The sequence below is a fragment of the Macaca thibetana genome, chromosome 10 (genome assembly GCF_024542745.1).
Source record: "Macaca thibetana thibetana isolate TM-01 chromosome 10, ASM2454274v1, whole genome shotgun sequence".
NCBI classification, from domain to species: domain Eukaryota; kingdom Metazoa; phylum Chordata; class Mammalia; order Primates; family Cercopithecidae; genus Macaca; species Macaca thibetana.
Window position 1 is genome coordinate 61,330,450 of NC_065587.1, and position 15,827 is coordinate 61,346,276.

Here is a 15,827-nt window from a genome sequence, read left to right on the forward strand (position 1 = left end):
TTACAGGCATGAGTCCCACTATACCTGGCTAAGTCAATCTTAATTTTAAAATGAAAATAAAGCTACAAGCAACAAAGAAAATGAAGATACTTTTCAACAATCAACACTGATTCAGTTCAATACAGAGTATGCCATTAAACAAACATGGGTCAAGGTTAAAACAAACACCAAAAAAACTTCCCTATACCTTCAACAATTGCTTCTTCATGTTCTCACTGTAAATGAAAACATTCAGTCTCTGGTTCCCTTCAAATAGGCAAGAAAGAGGATAGAGTTGTCACTCTCACCCCTCGCTTCCAGATCACTGTCCATCTTTACCCTGACATGCTCCCTGTGTTTGGAATTCCTCATCCATATGGATGACATGACTGTACTCTTAGAAACTCCTCCCACCTTTTCTTCTGATCAATCCTTGTTTAAAATTCCATCCCCTGGTGAGTGACAATCCTTCTAACAACCTGGCTCAGGATTCTACAAGCTCCTCAACCTTCACAACTTTGGCCATCCATGAAAACAAACTTGAACCTGAGATGTGCCCTGCTTTCCAGGGCTGTAAGTCTGAAATTCCCTCTCCAATCATAAGCCCCTTGTGCAGCTCCTATCCCTTCACTTCCCTGAGCTCGTGCTCTACTTTTGCTGTGGGGCACTCAACCCCTCCCCCTGCTTTCCCACTCCATTAGCATCCTTCTGGCTTTATCTGCTTCCCAACTAAGCTGAAGCCCCCACATCTAACAGCTAAATACCTTCTCCTTAAGCACATTAAACGGCTGTGTTGAACCTTCTCCTTCCAAATTTCCACACCTGTCAATTTCCACACCAGTCAAATTCTTATGCTTCCAGATCCTAAGGACTTTTGAAGAAAGTCAGCAGAGTGAGTTAAATAACTTCACTGTAGATAATGCTACTTAACCTCAGCTGGACTGCCTGGCAATTTTTAAGAACTGTCTTGGATCCCCTATTACATTGCCAAGAACCAGGATTAAAATTTTCATAAACTTCTTCAATTTCCCTCCTTTCCTCTCTAAATGTCTCTGAACCTTCACCTACTCTCTCCTTCTGTCTTAGAAGTATCTCTTTTCTAGACTACACTCTTGACCCTACTGCATCTATTACTTGTAAGTCCCAATGCCCATCTTACAATGTTAGCCAGACCCCTCTCTCCTGGTTTCTTCCTTCAATCTATAAGCATGTTCATAATCCTCACATCCTTGAATGTAAAAAAATATTTAAAAATTAGCCTTTTCTGGCCGGGTGCGATGGCTCACGCCTATAATTCCCAGCATTTTGGGAGGCAAAGGCAGGTGGATCACCTGAGGTCAGGAGCTCGAGACCGGCTTGGCCAAATGGTGAAACCCCGTCTCTACTAAAAATACAAAAATTGGCTGGATGTGGTGGCGTGCACCTGTAATCACAGCTACTCAGGAGGCTGAGGCAAGACAATCACTTGAACCCAGGAGGCAGAGATTGCAGTGAGCTGAGAATGCACAAATGCACTCCAGTCTGGGCAACAAGAGCAAAACTCCATCTCAAAAAAAAAAAAAACAACAAAAAAAACTAGTCTTTTCTTTCCTTAACGAGGCCATTTCCTTATATAATATTACCCATTCTGTACCCTTCCCTTTACTGTTAACAGTGTGGTTTCTATTCACTGCCTCTTCCTCAATACATTCACTCCCCAGCCCTTTGAACTCTCCCTCCTACTGTACACACCTGTTCTCAAAGGTCACCTAAATTTCATGCCAAAATCCAGGGAACTTTTTCTATTCTTTCTTCTCCCTGGTCTCTCCAGCACTGGCTAGTGTAGCTCTTCCTCCATTCCTGCTCTTCTGTTCTCTCATGTCCTGATATACTTCTGTCCCTGACTTCTTAAAATTCTTCTCCCTTGACCTAAGAGCCAGTTATCTTAATTAACTCTCTAAATTAATCTAAAGCCAAATACATTTTCCCCATCTTCTCAAACCTATCCTCTTCCTATGTCTATATTTCTGTAAATGGCACTGATATTTGTCACTCAAGCTCAAAATCTAAAATTCTTTGGTTCTTTTCCTTCCCTCATCAATTCAAGACTGCTTGGATCTGCCTCCACAATACATTTTATATATTAAACTTCCCTATCAGTGAAAGTCCTTCCTTTCTTATAAGGACTTGGATTGTCATAATAGTCTCTGAACTGGTCTTCCTTCTCCAAATAACTCTACTAACAGAGTCTGATCATGTCACTACACTACTGAAACCTACCATGAACAGCCAGGCAGCCCAGTGACAGCTCTAAGAGATGTGCAGTTCCTTTCGATCAGCCACAATCTATATTCGTCTTAAACATGGCAACCTCCTGGATGATGGAGACCCATGTCATCTTATAAATCATCTCCAACAACACTAAAAGCATTGGCTTGACCATGGAAGTTGTAAGAATGTTTCTATTCGTCCCCTTGATGACAGCTAAAAATAATGTACTTACTTCTTCAGTGACTATTTCATGCAAATCTGGAATGCTGAGATCTGCTTTCACAAAAGGAATCTTGTCCACCTCTTCAGGAAATGGCCGATGTTTCACAGAATATTTAAATCCAACATCATTTTTAGGAACTGGGCGAGGTTCAGGCACAAAAAGCTGTTAAAACAAGTAACATTTTGTTTATTATATAGGGTCCAACACCCATCTGTAATGACATGGATTTCCCTGGTCTCTTAGATGGCTGTGTTTCCCTAGGATTACATGTCACAAAAACTCACCCAGAACCTGCAAATACTACAGATAACAGTAAAGGGAAGTAACTTGTGCCCCTATGTACTCTATTTTTCTAAAAATATTCACCGACTTCTTATAGATCTCATGACTGACAAATGGGCTGTGGACCTCTACTGCTGCAGGCCCGAATCTCCCACATTCAGCGGTAATCCAGTGGGTAAAGCATTTTGGAGCTTTAAGACTCAAACTTTCTTCCCCAGGGGCTCTCACATCATTCCACATAATTAAAGACAAGTTTGGCTTCACTGGGCATCTCTAGAAAGTGATTTTAACAAGAACCTTAATATGGCTTGAGAGTATGGGTACCAAATCTAGGTCTTCATAGCTCCAAATCCATGCTTTAATATATACATGGTGAACCCTAAACAAATTTTAGCTCCTTTGCTGGTCCCCTTCCTCTTCAGTCTTCAATGCTAACTTATTAAATTACAGAGTTGTTGACAGAATGTCATCTGTACCCCCAAGAAAAAATAGACGAGTGTTCCTTACTGGGTGAAAAACACATCTCATCTAACAGAGACATCTAAGATATTAAATGATTTTAGGCACATGCTCCAATTTTGTGGTGTCTCTTAAATGCTGGTGAAATATTAAGTCATATTTAAAATTTTTAGTAGCAGAAGTAAAAGCTTACAATGTTATAAGTGAAAAGAGCAGTACACAAAATTACTCAAATTCTATTCAAGTGTTATTGTTTATGAAAAGAAAAAAATGGGAAGGAAATCCAGTAAAATATTAGCAGTGGTTATATTCCTCTGGGTAGTGAGTAAAGGTGATTTAAAATTTCTTCGTTATCTGAATTTTCCAACTTTTCAAGTATTATTCACATAATTACAAATGTAATAAAATAAACTGCACCCCAAAAGATTTCATTAAATTATACACAGCATATATGTGTGTGTCTGTGTGTGTGTGTGTGTGTGTGTGTGTATATATATATATATATTTTTTTTAAATTAGGCTGGGTGTGACAGCTCACATCTGTAATCCTAACACTTTGGGAAGCTGAGGTGGAAAGATCACTTGAAGACAGGAGTTTGGGATCAGCCTGGGCAACAAAGCAAGGCCTTGTCTCTACAAAAAATTTTAAAAATGCGCTGGGTGCAATGGCATGTGCCTATAGTCTCAGCTACTCAGGAGGTTGAGGCAAGAGGATCACTGGAGCCCAGGAGTTTAGGCTGCAGTGAGCCATGATTACACCACTGCACTCCAGCCTGGGCAACAAACAAGATGCTGACTCTTTAAAAAAAAAAAAAAAAGTATACACTCTATTACCAATTACTATATAAGAACAAATCATATAAAACAATGTGAAACTAAGTCCTGTTGCTGGACACATCAGAAGTCCCGCCAAATTTTTTTCACATATGGTATATACCTGACTTTTATTATATGTAAAATTACATGGAAAAAAACTGGGGCCATTGTCCACAACAGTAATTACTCCTAAGTAGATGCCAGAATGACCTGCAAAGCTTTTTGAAAAGACATCTGCCTTGAAGATGTCTTTAAAGAGTAATTGAGTAGATCTGGAATTCTAGGTTCCTAGATGATTCTGATATGAACCCACTGACTGAGAATCTGGTTAGGGATCAAAAATATTTATTTGATCTGTGTTTTCTGTTGGAATGTTATCTAACCTTTAAATTACAAAACACACACACACTTCCCTGTAACTTCTGATGAATACCTTCTGATTTGCTTTTGCTCCTCTGGGTAAAAGACAAAGCTGTTGTGCCCAAGCAAGTCTTCCAGACATCCCCCGGACCAGCACAGTGACAGAGGGGAAAAAATCATCTAGAATAAAATATGTATATAAAAGTTTTAATTTCAGACAACAACCATTTAAAATAAACTTGTTATCAACTGCAGAGCTTCTCACAATCAAAGGCCCAACAGTGTTTCCTAAGCTTTGATCTTTTGTGTACCACCTCTGTGGTTTCTGCCATACCCATGTACTCTAAGTACTATTACTTTACATCAACCACTACTGTGCGTCTCTAAATGGAAAATCATGAATTTTGGCATGCTAATTATATAATTTTAAAGCATATGCTTAAAAAAACATAAAATTATGTTCACTAATATATCAACTAAGATCATCTCACATACCTCCAGTGATACATGTACATATTTGTGGGAAACACTGTCCCAGTAAATACTCTTAACCTCCCAATGTTGGGAACACTTTAAGTGCAGAAAGATAGACTGGATGTTTGCAGTGTTAGTGTTGTATTTGCCCATGCCTTTGTGTACCACTGCCCACCATAGGCAGACACTGTTCCATCTCAGCAGAAGTTCAGGGGCATGGTGGGGGTTAAAAAACACTCAGAATGGACTTCCTGAGTGACCCAGAACCTTCTTTTTATTATTCCGTCTCAGGTGTGGGAGTCAAACGTCTTCAAATTTCTCTATAATTTCTTATTATTACAATAAACTACTAAAATGTCCTTGTAAATCTATACAATTCCAACTGCTTATATTTTTTGTAAACTTCCTATGCAATGAAATTATTTGGAATGAAAGTAGGAGAGTCTTTAAAAAGCTGGAAAAAGGCCAGGAAGCCTGAAGGGGACACTGGGATTTTGCAGACTCCTCAGCAGATGGCTTGGGAGTAGGAGGCTGGAGGAATCATGAATAGGCACAGGCTAGGAAAGAAACTCAAGCAAGCTCCAGGTCTAGGGTAGAAAAGGATGAAATGCCTGTAGAAAAGACTTGGGAGTAGCACTTCTGAAGTTAGGCAGTAATAAAACGCACCATTCTATTTGATATTAATGTCACGGCATCTCACCACAACACAACAGAAGGTTATGATGGTATTCTTTTCATCTCAAACTACAGGGAAATGTCTCACTTTCACTTTATGGATTTATGAGCTCCTACTCATATAATCAACAAAATTAGCACAGGACTCTTCACCTTTACAAAGGCAAGAAGGCAAATCTTTAATCACTGAGCAAGTCCTATCACTGCACAACAACAATAACAGAAAGGGACAATACAGGGTTTAGAAAATCTGGGCTCTAGTCCCAAGTAACCCTGGGCAAGTCATACACCCTCTGTGAGCCTGAGTTTTTCACTCATAACTAAGGGAATTGTGTACCAAGTGATTCCATGGGTCACTTTATACCCACATATTCTGTAACCTTCACTCTCCTTCCCCTTCCCAGCAACAAGGGTCTGAGAACATGCTTCTTTTACATACTGGCTGATGCCAATTATCATCAGAAAAAAAAAATGTACTTGTGGATAGTTTGGGTCGCAGTTTTTATCACATATTGTGAGATGGCTTATAACTGAGGGGGAGGGAAAGGAGGAAAACAGTGCATGTTGTGTTGATGGAAAATCACTGCAGGGTTTTCAGTAGGGCACTGCATGGTCATTTGTAGTTGAGGATGAATACCATGGTGGCAGCAAGTACGATGGAAGTAGGGAAAACACATGTTAGAACTGGCAAGGGGTTTGGGGGTTGGAGGAATCACAGTAGGTAGGAAACAACTGTAATAATCTAGGTGAGAAATATTAAGGACCTGCACTTGGATGTATCGGGAAAATACAGAGGAAAGGAAAGATCCAAGGGTCCCTGGGAAGATGGAAACTTAGAAACTAATTACATAAGTGAGTAACAGGAAGGAGCAGGTAAAGATAACTCCTCAAATTTCTAGCCTATGTAGGTGGCACCAACAATTGATATAGAACATGAGGAGTGAGAGGAAGGGGAGCAGAGGGGCAGGATCCAAAGTTTAAAGGGGAAGAAAAAGTGACAAAGATAAACAACACAATGGATCCCACTAAAACATCACCTTCTATAAAACTACAGAGCTAGTTCAGATGCACATCAAGAGCCTTTAAAAGACTCTATCTAATATGTATATTCTATTTTTTGGCCTCCTATTTTTCAGGTGCTATCGTCCCACAGCTAGAAGTCTTTCTGACCTACTTTGAATCTGTAGGCTGTCCTTCCCAGATCCTGGAAACAGCTTCATGGTACTGGTAACACTGATTAAGCAGTAGAGAAGGCTCAAAGTACTAAAACTTACTCTGCTCATTTCCAAGAGGTTGTTCCAGCATTGCCAGGATGACACTGTTATCCAAGACAAAGTACCGGAAACTATGCTTGTTTATGGTTGGCAGCCTGGAGTATTTAATCAAAGTGGTCTCATTCACAAGACTACAAGGAGAGGCAGGACCACTAGGTGAAGGAAATGCGCCGAGCAACTGCATAATGCTACGGAGAATGGAAAAGATAACAGTTAATTCCCAAAGCAAAATCTTCAGTTTACCTTGTGCATCAATGTGTCCCCTTTCACTCTTCTGAATTTTAATGGACCACAGCCATGCTTCTCGACAGGTCAGATTTACTCCTTGTAGTGAATGCCATGGCATACTGTCCAGACTCTCCCCTCCAAGATTAAAAAGCCCTTTACCCCAGATGCATATTTGTATGTCTATTTCAGAGACATTTAATCTCACTTTCCAGTCTGGTCCATATCCAGAAGAGAAAATACGGTTAAGCTGGTATAATTTGATCTCAGTGACCTACTCCCTTACAGGCAACCTATTTGATTTGACATCTTAGAATCTTGCATGGAATACAGCAAGCTCATATTCCACATGCTTTTTTTTTTTTTTTGAGGCAGTCTCGCTCTGTCACCCAGGCTGGAGTGCAGTGGTGCGATCTTGGCTCACTGCAAGCTCCGCCCTGGGTTCATGCTATTCTCCTGCCTCAGCCTCCCGAGTGGCTGGGACTACAGGCGCCCGCCACCACGCCCGGCTAATTTTTTGTATTTTTAGTAGAGACGGGGTTTCACCGTGTTAGCTAAGATGGTCTCGATCTCCTGACCTCGTGATCCGTCCGCCTCAGTCTCCCAAAGTGCAGGGATTACAGGCGTGAGCTACCGTGCCTGGCTCCATATGTTTTGTGACAACCATCTCTATCCCATTTTAGAAAACCAAAGCCATATTTTCTCATTATTGATCTCCTGGTGTTTAAAAGCCATATTTTCTCATTATTGATCTCCTGGTGTTTCTCCTATTTTCTGCAAACCATTAGAGGCCTGAACTAATGCCAAGTTCTCCTGGTCCCTGAAGGTCTGAGGCAGTCTTCCTTTTAGGAGGAGAGGAAATGGAAGAAAAATAACCTGTTGAGCAATGTTCCTTTCCATTGTTAGAGATCTTTGGGTTCACACCTTAGAGTGAAAGAGGAGAGGCCATTCAAGCTGAGATTTGAGATGACAAATGCGTTGTGGAATACTGGTTTTCCAAATGAGATGCATATGAAGGGGTGGATGATATTAGAATCACAAGATAAAATCTTTGTTTCAAGATACTTTCTTTCTATGCTACAGTTCCTTCATTACAAAATGGGAATAATAATGGTACCTATCTGATGGAATTGTTATAATATTATGTGATACAATATCATATCACAACAATTCACATAATATCCTAACAATCCTATTCTCATAGGTACCACTATTATTCCCATATACCATTATTACTCCCATTTCATATTATATGAAATGCTGTTTCATATAATATCATGAACTTGTAGATAGATTTAAAAATCCCTGTGGACTTGAAGGAAATGTTCTGACAATGTGCTTTGGGAGTCTATCTGTTCAATATTTTTATCAATGTATTTAGAACACACAGGGTATGCTCATTAAATGTGCAGTTGACCAAAAGCTGAGCTGCAGAGATAACATACCATAGAAACAGTTGAGATCCAAAAGAATCTTAAAGACTAAAAATAATGAGGTAAATCTTAGGTGAAGAAATTTCAGGTTTAAATGTAAAGTTCTGTGCATTACTTTCAAACACTCCCAAACAAGTACAGGATGAGAAAAACAGATGAAAGGTAAACGTGTGAAAAAAAAACTCAAGGATTTTAGTTGACTTAATGCAAATCACCAAGTTCTCAAAAATGCAATGCAGTCTGAGTACATTTTAATGAAAACGTAATATTATACAGAGTTTAAAGATCATTAAAACATATCTAGAATATTGTACTCTGCTGGGTGCAAGTGGCTCACACCTATAATCCCAGCACTTTGGGACGCCGAGGCGGGTGGATCACCTGAGGTCAGAAGTTCGAGACCAGCTTGGCCAACATGGTGAAATCCCGTCTCTACTAAAAACACAAAAATCAGCAGGGTGTGGTGGCACGCCCCTGTAGTCCCAGGTACTCGGGAAGCTGAGGCAGGAGAATTGCTTGACTCTGGGAGGCAGCAGTTGCAGTGAGCCAACATCATGACATTGCACTCCAGCCTGCATGACAGGGCGAGACTCTGTCTCAAGAAAAAAATAATAATAATAGAGTATTATACTCTGTAAACCACCTGTAAGAGGCGCATAGTCAAACCTATGCCAGTTGAGAATAACCAGGATGATAAAGGTACTTGAATCTTTGTAATATTTAAAAAAAACAAACAAAACAAAACAAAAAAACTGAAGGTAATGGCGGAAGTGAACCAGAGAGAACATGAGGACTGCTTTTGGATACTGCTACTGCCTGGACAAAAAGGATTTAATGATCAAAAGTATGAATCAGAACCAATGCATAGAAGTGGGAGAGATTTTAGCTTGATGTAAAGTATCAAGTCTTTAACAAAATGAAATAGGCAAGCTTGGGGGTTAGAAAATCTCCAAATTAGAGGCTAAATAACTTGGTACACATGTCTTAAAGGTGACAGGAAAAGGGACTGTTGAAATGACTTCCAAGAGCCCTAATCCTGAATTTGTATTAGTGTACACAGAGGGGAAAAAAAACCTAACCAGCTAATCTGTACTCCATGATTTTCTACTATGTGTTCAGCATTGTGTTGGCAAAGAGGCCAACGTGCTCTCTACCAAGACTGGGGAGACAACACTAGCACGCATCACACATAACCAGGTACAATCATGACAGTGTAAAATTCCACGCTGTGCATTAGGGTTAGAGAGAATGAGCACAGAAGTGCAGAAAAGAGTCATCTTTAGAAGCGGAATAACCAAAGGCCCCATGGAGGTAGCCTGATTTGCTATAAGCACCGAACAGTGGAAGATGTAGCCAAAGGAAGAAAAAAGAGGTCCTGAAACCAGGGGAAGAGCATAAACAGGTGTAAGCACAGCCAGTTCATAGCCACAGTGCTCTGTCAGGCCTGACAACGGCAGAAGAGACAAGCTGCAAAGCAGTGGTGGAAAAGATCAGATGGTGCCCTTGAAAACCAAATCGAGGAGTTTAGACAAGGAAGGAAACAGATCTACTCAAGGTTTTCAATCATTCAAGCAGTAGAATCAAAATTGTGCTTAAGGATGATGAGTTTTGCAATAGAATAAAAGATGAACAAGAAGGGCTAAGAGATCAAAAATAGGGCAACTGGGCAAGAAGTGAGGAGGGCCTGGACTAGGATGCTATCCAGGTTGGAGAGAATGGAGGAAATACTTTACAAAAATAAAATCTGTTTAACTCAGTCACTGGCTTTACATGGGGAATGACAGAAAGACAAATCAGACAAACAGCCAAAGTTCTGTGTTTGCATAACTGGCAACAGCAATGATACTAACACAAAGCAGCAATTGTGAGAGAACACAGAAATCTGGTTAGGGACATGTTTCATGACGACAGTTAAGACTGAAAACTGGAGATACCATTTGTCGAGTTGCTAGCAGAGACAAGACAGCTGAAGAGAAACAGATAAGCCATCTAGCTTACTGGTGAGGTTGAGAAGAAGCATCCCAAGACTCTACTCACCCTGAGCACATATGCAACCCTCACTGCCAGTCATGCACTCATAGAACACCCCGTCCAGGCTAGGATGGAGCAAGCTTATTTTTGCATAATGAGAAATGTCCCCTCCTTTCTCTCCATATCCTTCTTACTCTTCAAGAGTAAGACATACATCAAGTTTTAGTTCCATGACTTTTTTTTTTTTTTTTTTTCTGAGATGGAAGCTCACTCTGTCATCAGGATGAAGCACAGCGGTGTGATCTTGGCTCACTGCAACCTCCGTGTCCTGGGTTCAAGCGATTCTCCTGCCTCAGCCTCCTGAATAGCTGGGACTACTACCACGCCCAGCTAATTTTTGTATTTTTAGTAGAGGCGGGGTTTCACCATGTTGGCCAGGATGGTCTCGATCTCTTGACCTTGTGATCCGCCCTCCTCGGCCTCCCAAAGTGCAGGGATTACAGGCATGAGCCACTGTGCCCGGGCCTATGACACTTTTAAGGCTCCCCTGGCCCACATATGGTCTTCTTTCTGAACTTGTATTACTTCTAGTATTCATCATCAGCATAAGCGCATGTTTCAGTAGCTGTATTCACATTTTTTTAAATATTATTTTCTAGCTATTTGCCAAACCTCCATAAAGTCACCGAAAGTCCAGTATTTGCATAGTGAGCAGGACTAAATGACAGGAAGCACTCTTCTAAAACTTCACTGAATGACTTAAGCCCACAGGAACAGAAACAAATCCAACTTCATTGTGCATGTCCCAAGTAAGCAACAGGCCACTAAACTCATAGAAGATGCTGGGATCTTGGTAAGGGCTGACTTACACACAAATTTTCAAGCGGTTTTGCCTGCTTTACTAAGACCAAGACGCCCCAGCCCAGACTGACTTGCCACTTCTCCTTTCTGCTTTTACATTTTCTGAGCCTTCATCTGCACATGTCCTTTCATGAGCCTCATCTTTCCATGTGTACTATGGTTCCACCTAATCTTCACTAACTGTTCCATTCAGTCCACAAATGTGACTAAGCTGCCTTCCTTCCCTCTTTCCACTATGCTCACTTACAAGCCAAACATAAACTCTCTCAACTTTCTCTGCTACTCTTTTTCAAGATACCAAACTCCCTGTTTTTACTCCTTTACTACACCAAAATGCTCAAAACAGCAGTCTTGGTGCCTTCTTACCCACCCTGTACTCTGGCTTGCAGCTCAAACTTGACCCATCCTCTCAGAGTCAGGTCCAATGTCATTTTCCCTAAGAATGTTACTCTGACTTCCCCTTATCTGGAAGTATTCATTTCTTCCTTCCAACTCCCTAGCATTTTATTTATACCTCTTCTCTTGGAGCACTTATTTTCCACCTAATATTATAGCTATTTGTGTTCATATTTTATCTTCCCTACCAGACAAGATGGTAGACATAATGGTGACTAAATCAGATTTATCTTTATGATCCTATTCTCAGTTCTTAGGAGAGTTCATAAATCTTGGTTGAATGAACCTATACTATGTAATATAAATGGTATAGCAGAGAATACAGACCACTGAGCTGTAAAGCAGATCTAATAGTGTAACCACAGAGAGACAGACACCATCTCTGGACTTAGCATCAAAGTGAGGGGGTACAGTAAGTCTAGCTCTAACACGGTATGACTTGAATTAACATCAAATGGTATAGAAAAAGAAGAACTCAAACTCTCAATCCCAAGTTCCTAGTTTCTTTTGGTCTAAAAAACAGGTAAAAATATATATATAGATTTTCTTTCCATTTTGTTTCTGGAGAAAAAGTATCCTAAAGGGGCTGCATAATGCAATGCTGAACAATCGGGAAGGAAAGGAAACAACATGGATCACTGCTAACCCCATCTAGTTCCTAGGCACAATCCCTGTGCGGTCACTTCCATACCATGTTAGGGTGGCTTCAGCAGCATCCTTTACCCTCATAGATGCAGGGTTTGGCTCCTTATCTCCTTTGTACTTGACCTCTTGCTCGCTGTTCCTGGACTTACTTCCTGAGATACCCAGTTCCACAATCTCCAGTACTTCCTTAAGGCAGTCCTAAAAGCAGGAAAGGCAGATCAATTTTTGTAACACATCTTTCTCATGAGAAGACAAGGAAATCCATCCACATGCTAGCAGTGGTTGTGTTTTGGTGGAAGGGCTCCAGATTCTTGCTAATTTCTTTAATGAGTATATATTAACTTCATAGTAATACAATAAACTTTACACCCCCACCCCCCAATTTCTCTTTAAAGAACTAAATTTTGGTGTTTAGAGTGTTAGATAAATAAATTCAATTCAACTTTCTTGTTAAATTACCAAAGACTGTAAATCACAAAAGCACAAACCAAAGAGATTAATAATTCAGTTAAGCCTGGGATAGTGTAACCACAGAGAGACAGACAGCATCTCTGGACTTAGCTATCAAAGTGAGGGGGATGGTTTAAGACATATTATTAATATCCAAAGGAAATCTTGTCATTGACATTTTTAGATAATTTCTGGTATTATAACTTCAGAAGCCATAATGAAAATGACTAAGATTTAATCAACAATATTATTCCTTAAACTACATAAAGATCTCCATAAATATCGAATGATCTCTCCTTTTATTTGCACTGTAAATTCCTTATAACACTTGCTTCCCTATAAGGAAGACATTACATGGAACAATGGTAGGGAACGTGGACTAGTTATCTGCGTCCACTTGAGAGTGAAGAAATGAGTATGGAGTAACATATTTCCATAGAAGCAACCTTTAGGACGAGCTGTGCTCTAGGTTTGCAGCCTGGCAATCATCTGCCCTTCTTTGTTTGGTGAAGGGTGACCGAAGTGCCTACTAGCTATCTCCAGGCTACCATCCTTTCAAGAAACAACAGTCTTGATAGTTCATATAAATTAGTCAAGGTCCCATCTTTCTAAAGAATTTCTCTATGACTTAATTTGCAACCAAATGTAAGCAAAATGAACAGTTTTCAAGTTGTACCCAAAAGGACAAGGGTTTCACTGTAATCTAACAAGTATTTTCAGTTTATAAAGTGTATAATACTGTATTTAAATTTAGATATTCTCTTTCAAAAGGCATTTTGCTAGCACACATTTTTGTTTTTACTTAATGGTTTAAAATAAAATAAACTCACCTTTTCATCAAGCATATCAGGGTGCTCTGTCAGCCAGACACAGAGACACTGAAAAGCTGCCACTATCATGGAATGCAGATCCCTAGAGTGAAAAGGAGCTGGCCGACTACACTGATACACAATGTAGCTGCACACAGAACTGATGGCTCGCTTCCGGTCTCCTGAGTCAACCATCACCTTTACCTAAGCATATTCATTTGGAGAACAAAAACAATCAGCCAGGAATTACTGTACCAATTTCAAAGCATTTGCACTGAAGCTTGACCTATTTGACAATGTGATACACTACAGGAAGCCTTGCTTTTTTATATTATGTATATATAGGAACAGATTATTTCAGATGTATTGTAATACTCCCCCAAAAATAGTGGCATTTTTCAAGTGCTGAAACAGTATTTCATTTTAGCATAGTTTTTCATGCCCTAAAACCCAAACCCATTGGGTACACCTGTCCATCATTGCCAGAGACTGAAGGAACATGGGCACATTTTTAAACCCCTAACCCAACCTCACAGTGATGCTCTAGGTTCTGCAAAAAGTTCTGTGCAGCTGCTCAGAGGCATAACTGTCATACAGTAAACTGCCCAATATTTCAGGTATACAACTGGTCAATTCTGACGTAAGTATGCACCTGTGAAGTATCACCACGATCGACAGTGGATATATCTATCACCTCCAAATATCTTCATGCACCTTTGTAATCCTTCCTCCTACTCCTCTTTGCCCCTCCCCCTAAGCAACTGCTGATCTGCTGTCACTATAGATTAGCTTGCATTTTCTAGAGTTTAAAGAAATAAAATCATTTAAAAGTCATACAATATGTACCTTTTTTTGGTCTGGTTTCTTTCACTCAGCATAATTATTTTCAGATTTAGCTACACTTTTGGGTGTATCAATTGTTCATTCATTTATATTGCTGAACAGTAGTCCATTACATGGATATACCACAATTTATCTAGTTACCTATGAACGGACATTGGGTTATTTCCAGCTTCTGGATATTATAATTACAGCTGCTATAAACATTCATGTACAAGGTATTTGTATCGACATATGTTCTCTTATCTCCTAGGAGTGGAATTATTGGGTCATATGTAGGTGTATGCTTACCTTTTTAAGGAACAGCCAAGCTGTTTTCCAAAATGGTGGTTCCATTTAACATTCCCATCAACAGTTCCTCCACATCCTCACCAACATTTGGTATGGCCAGTCTTTTATACTTCAGCCATTCTAAGAGATTTGCAGTGGTATCTCATCATGGTTTTAACTGCATTTCCCTAATAATTAATGATATTGAGTATTTTTTCATATGCTTATTTGTCATCTGTATATCGTCTCTGATAAAACATCTATTCAAATCTTTTGCCCAATTTTTAATTGGGTTGTTTGTTGTATTATTAAGGGCTTTTGTTGTTGTGTTTTGTCTTCTTAAAAGATTTTATTAAAAGTCTTTACAAGGCAACATCCAGACTCCAGATCCAGCTGCCAAGGAGACCCTATTACGCAGCTGGGGCTGGGTAGAGCATGGCTTCCTAATCTGTCCTGAGATGGGCATGGCGAATAGTATCTCATTTTTAGGGTCCACAGTGCTCACGTGGTCAGGCAGGGGATTCTTAAGGCCAATCTTACCACTTGGGCACAGAACGTATGAGCTTCACTCTGATGCGCAGCAAACCCTGTCTTATCAGCACATGGTAGATGGTGGTATCAATGTAGCAGTTAACAGGGTCCCTGCTATGGATCATCAGATGACACACAAAGTTCATGGATTCAGTTCTCTGTCCTTAGAGTTTCCCTGACACCATGAACTCGCAGCCCTTGCCCCACTCTCCATAATGAACCATAGCACGCTACAGAAGGCTCTCCTCACAGCAAACCCTAATAGTGGTTTACAGTACAGATTCTTTCTGGGCAATGGCACAGAGAATTCTTTTAGGCCACCTTTTCAGCATAAAGCTTTACCTGCCCTCAAGGAAGCCAAACCTCTTCTGAACTACCTTGGCCAATTCACAGATTCGGTGGTTCTTTTCACGAAGAACATTCTGCATCCTGGAAGCTAAGGTAGTGATTTCTATCCTGGTTGTTACAACTTGGACCTTAACCCCAGAGTAGTCACCTTCTGCAAGCTTCTGAGTGAAGAACTCGCTCAGTTTATTTCTTAAGATGCTATCAAACTTCCTCTTCTTAGAAATTTTCACCGCCATATTGCTGCTGTGCACCACCA

At 40.2% G+C, this 15,827-nt stretch overlaps 1 protein-coding gene across 6 annotated transcripts in view; it reads right to left on the reverse strand.

Moving 5' to 3' along the window:
• RALGAPB (Ral GTPase activating protein non-catalytic subunit beta) overlaps positions 1–15,827 on the reverse strand; it is a 109,965-nt gene that overhangs the window by 25,347 nt on the left and 68,791 nt on the right. For all 6 annotated transcript variants that reach the window (XM_050807010.1, XM_050807009.1, XM_050807008.1 and 3 more), the window contains 5 exons: positions 13,604–13,786; positions 12,370–12,521; positions 6,793–6,980; positions 4,443–4,549; positions 2,462–2,614 (listed from right to left, as the gene is read on the reverse strand). In XM_050807010.1, coding sequence (XP_050662967.1) covers positions 2,462–2,614; positions 4,443–4,549; positions 6,793–6,980; positions 12,370–12,521; positions 13,604–13,786 — 783 coding nt within the window. The remainder of the gene's footprint in view (positions 1–2,461; positions 2,615–4,442; positions 4,550–6,792; positions 6,981–12,369; positions 12,522–13,603; positions 13,787–15,827) is intronic.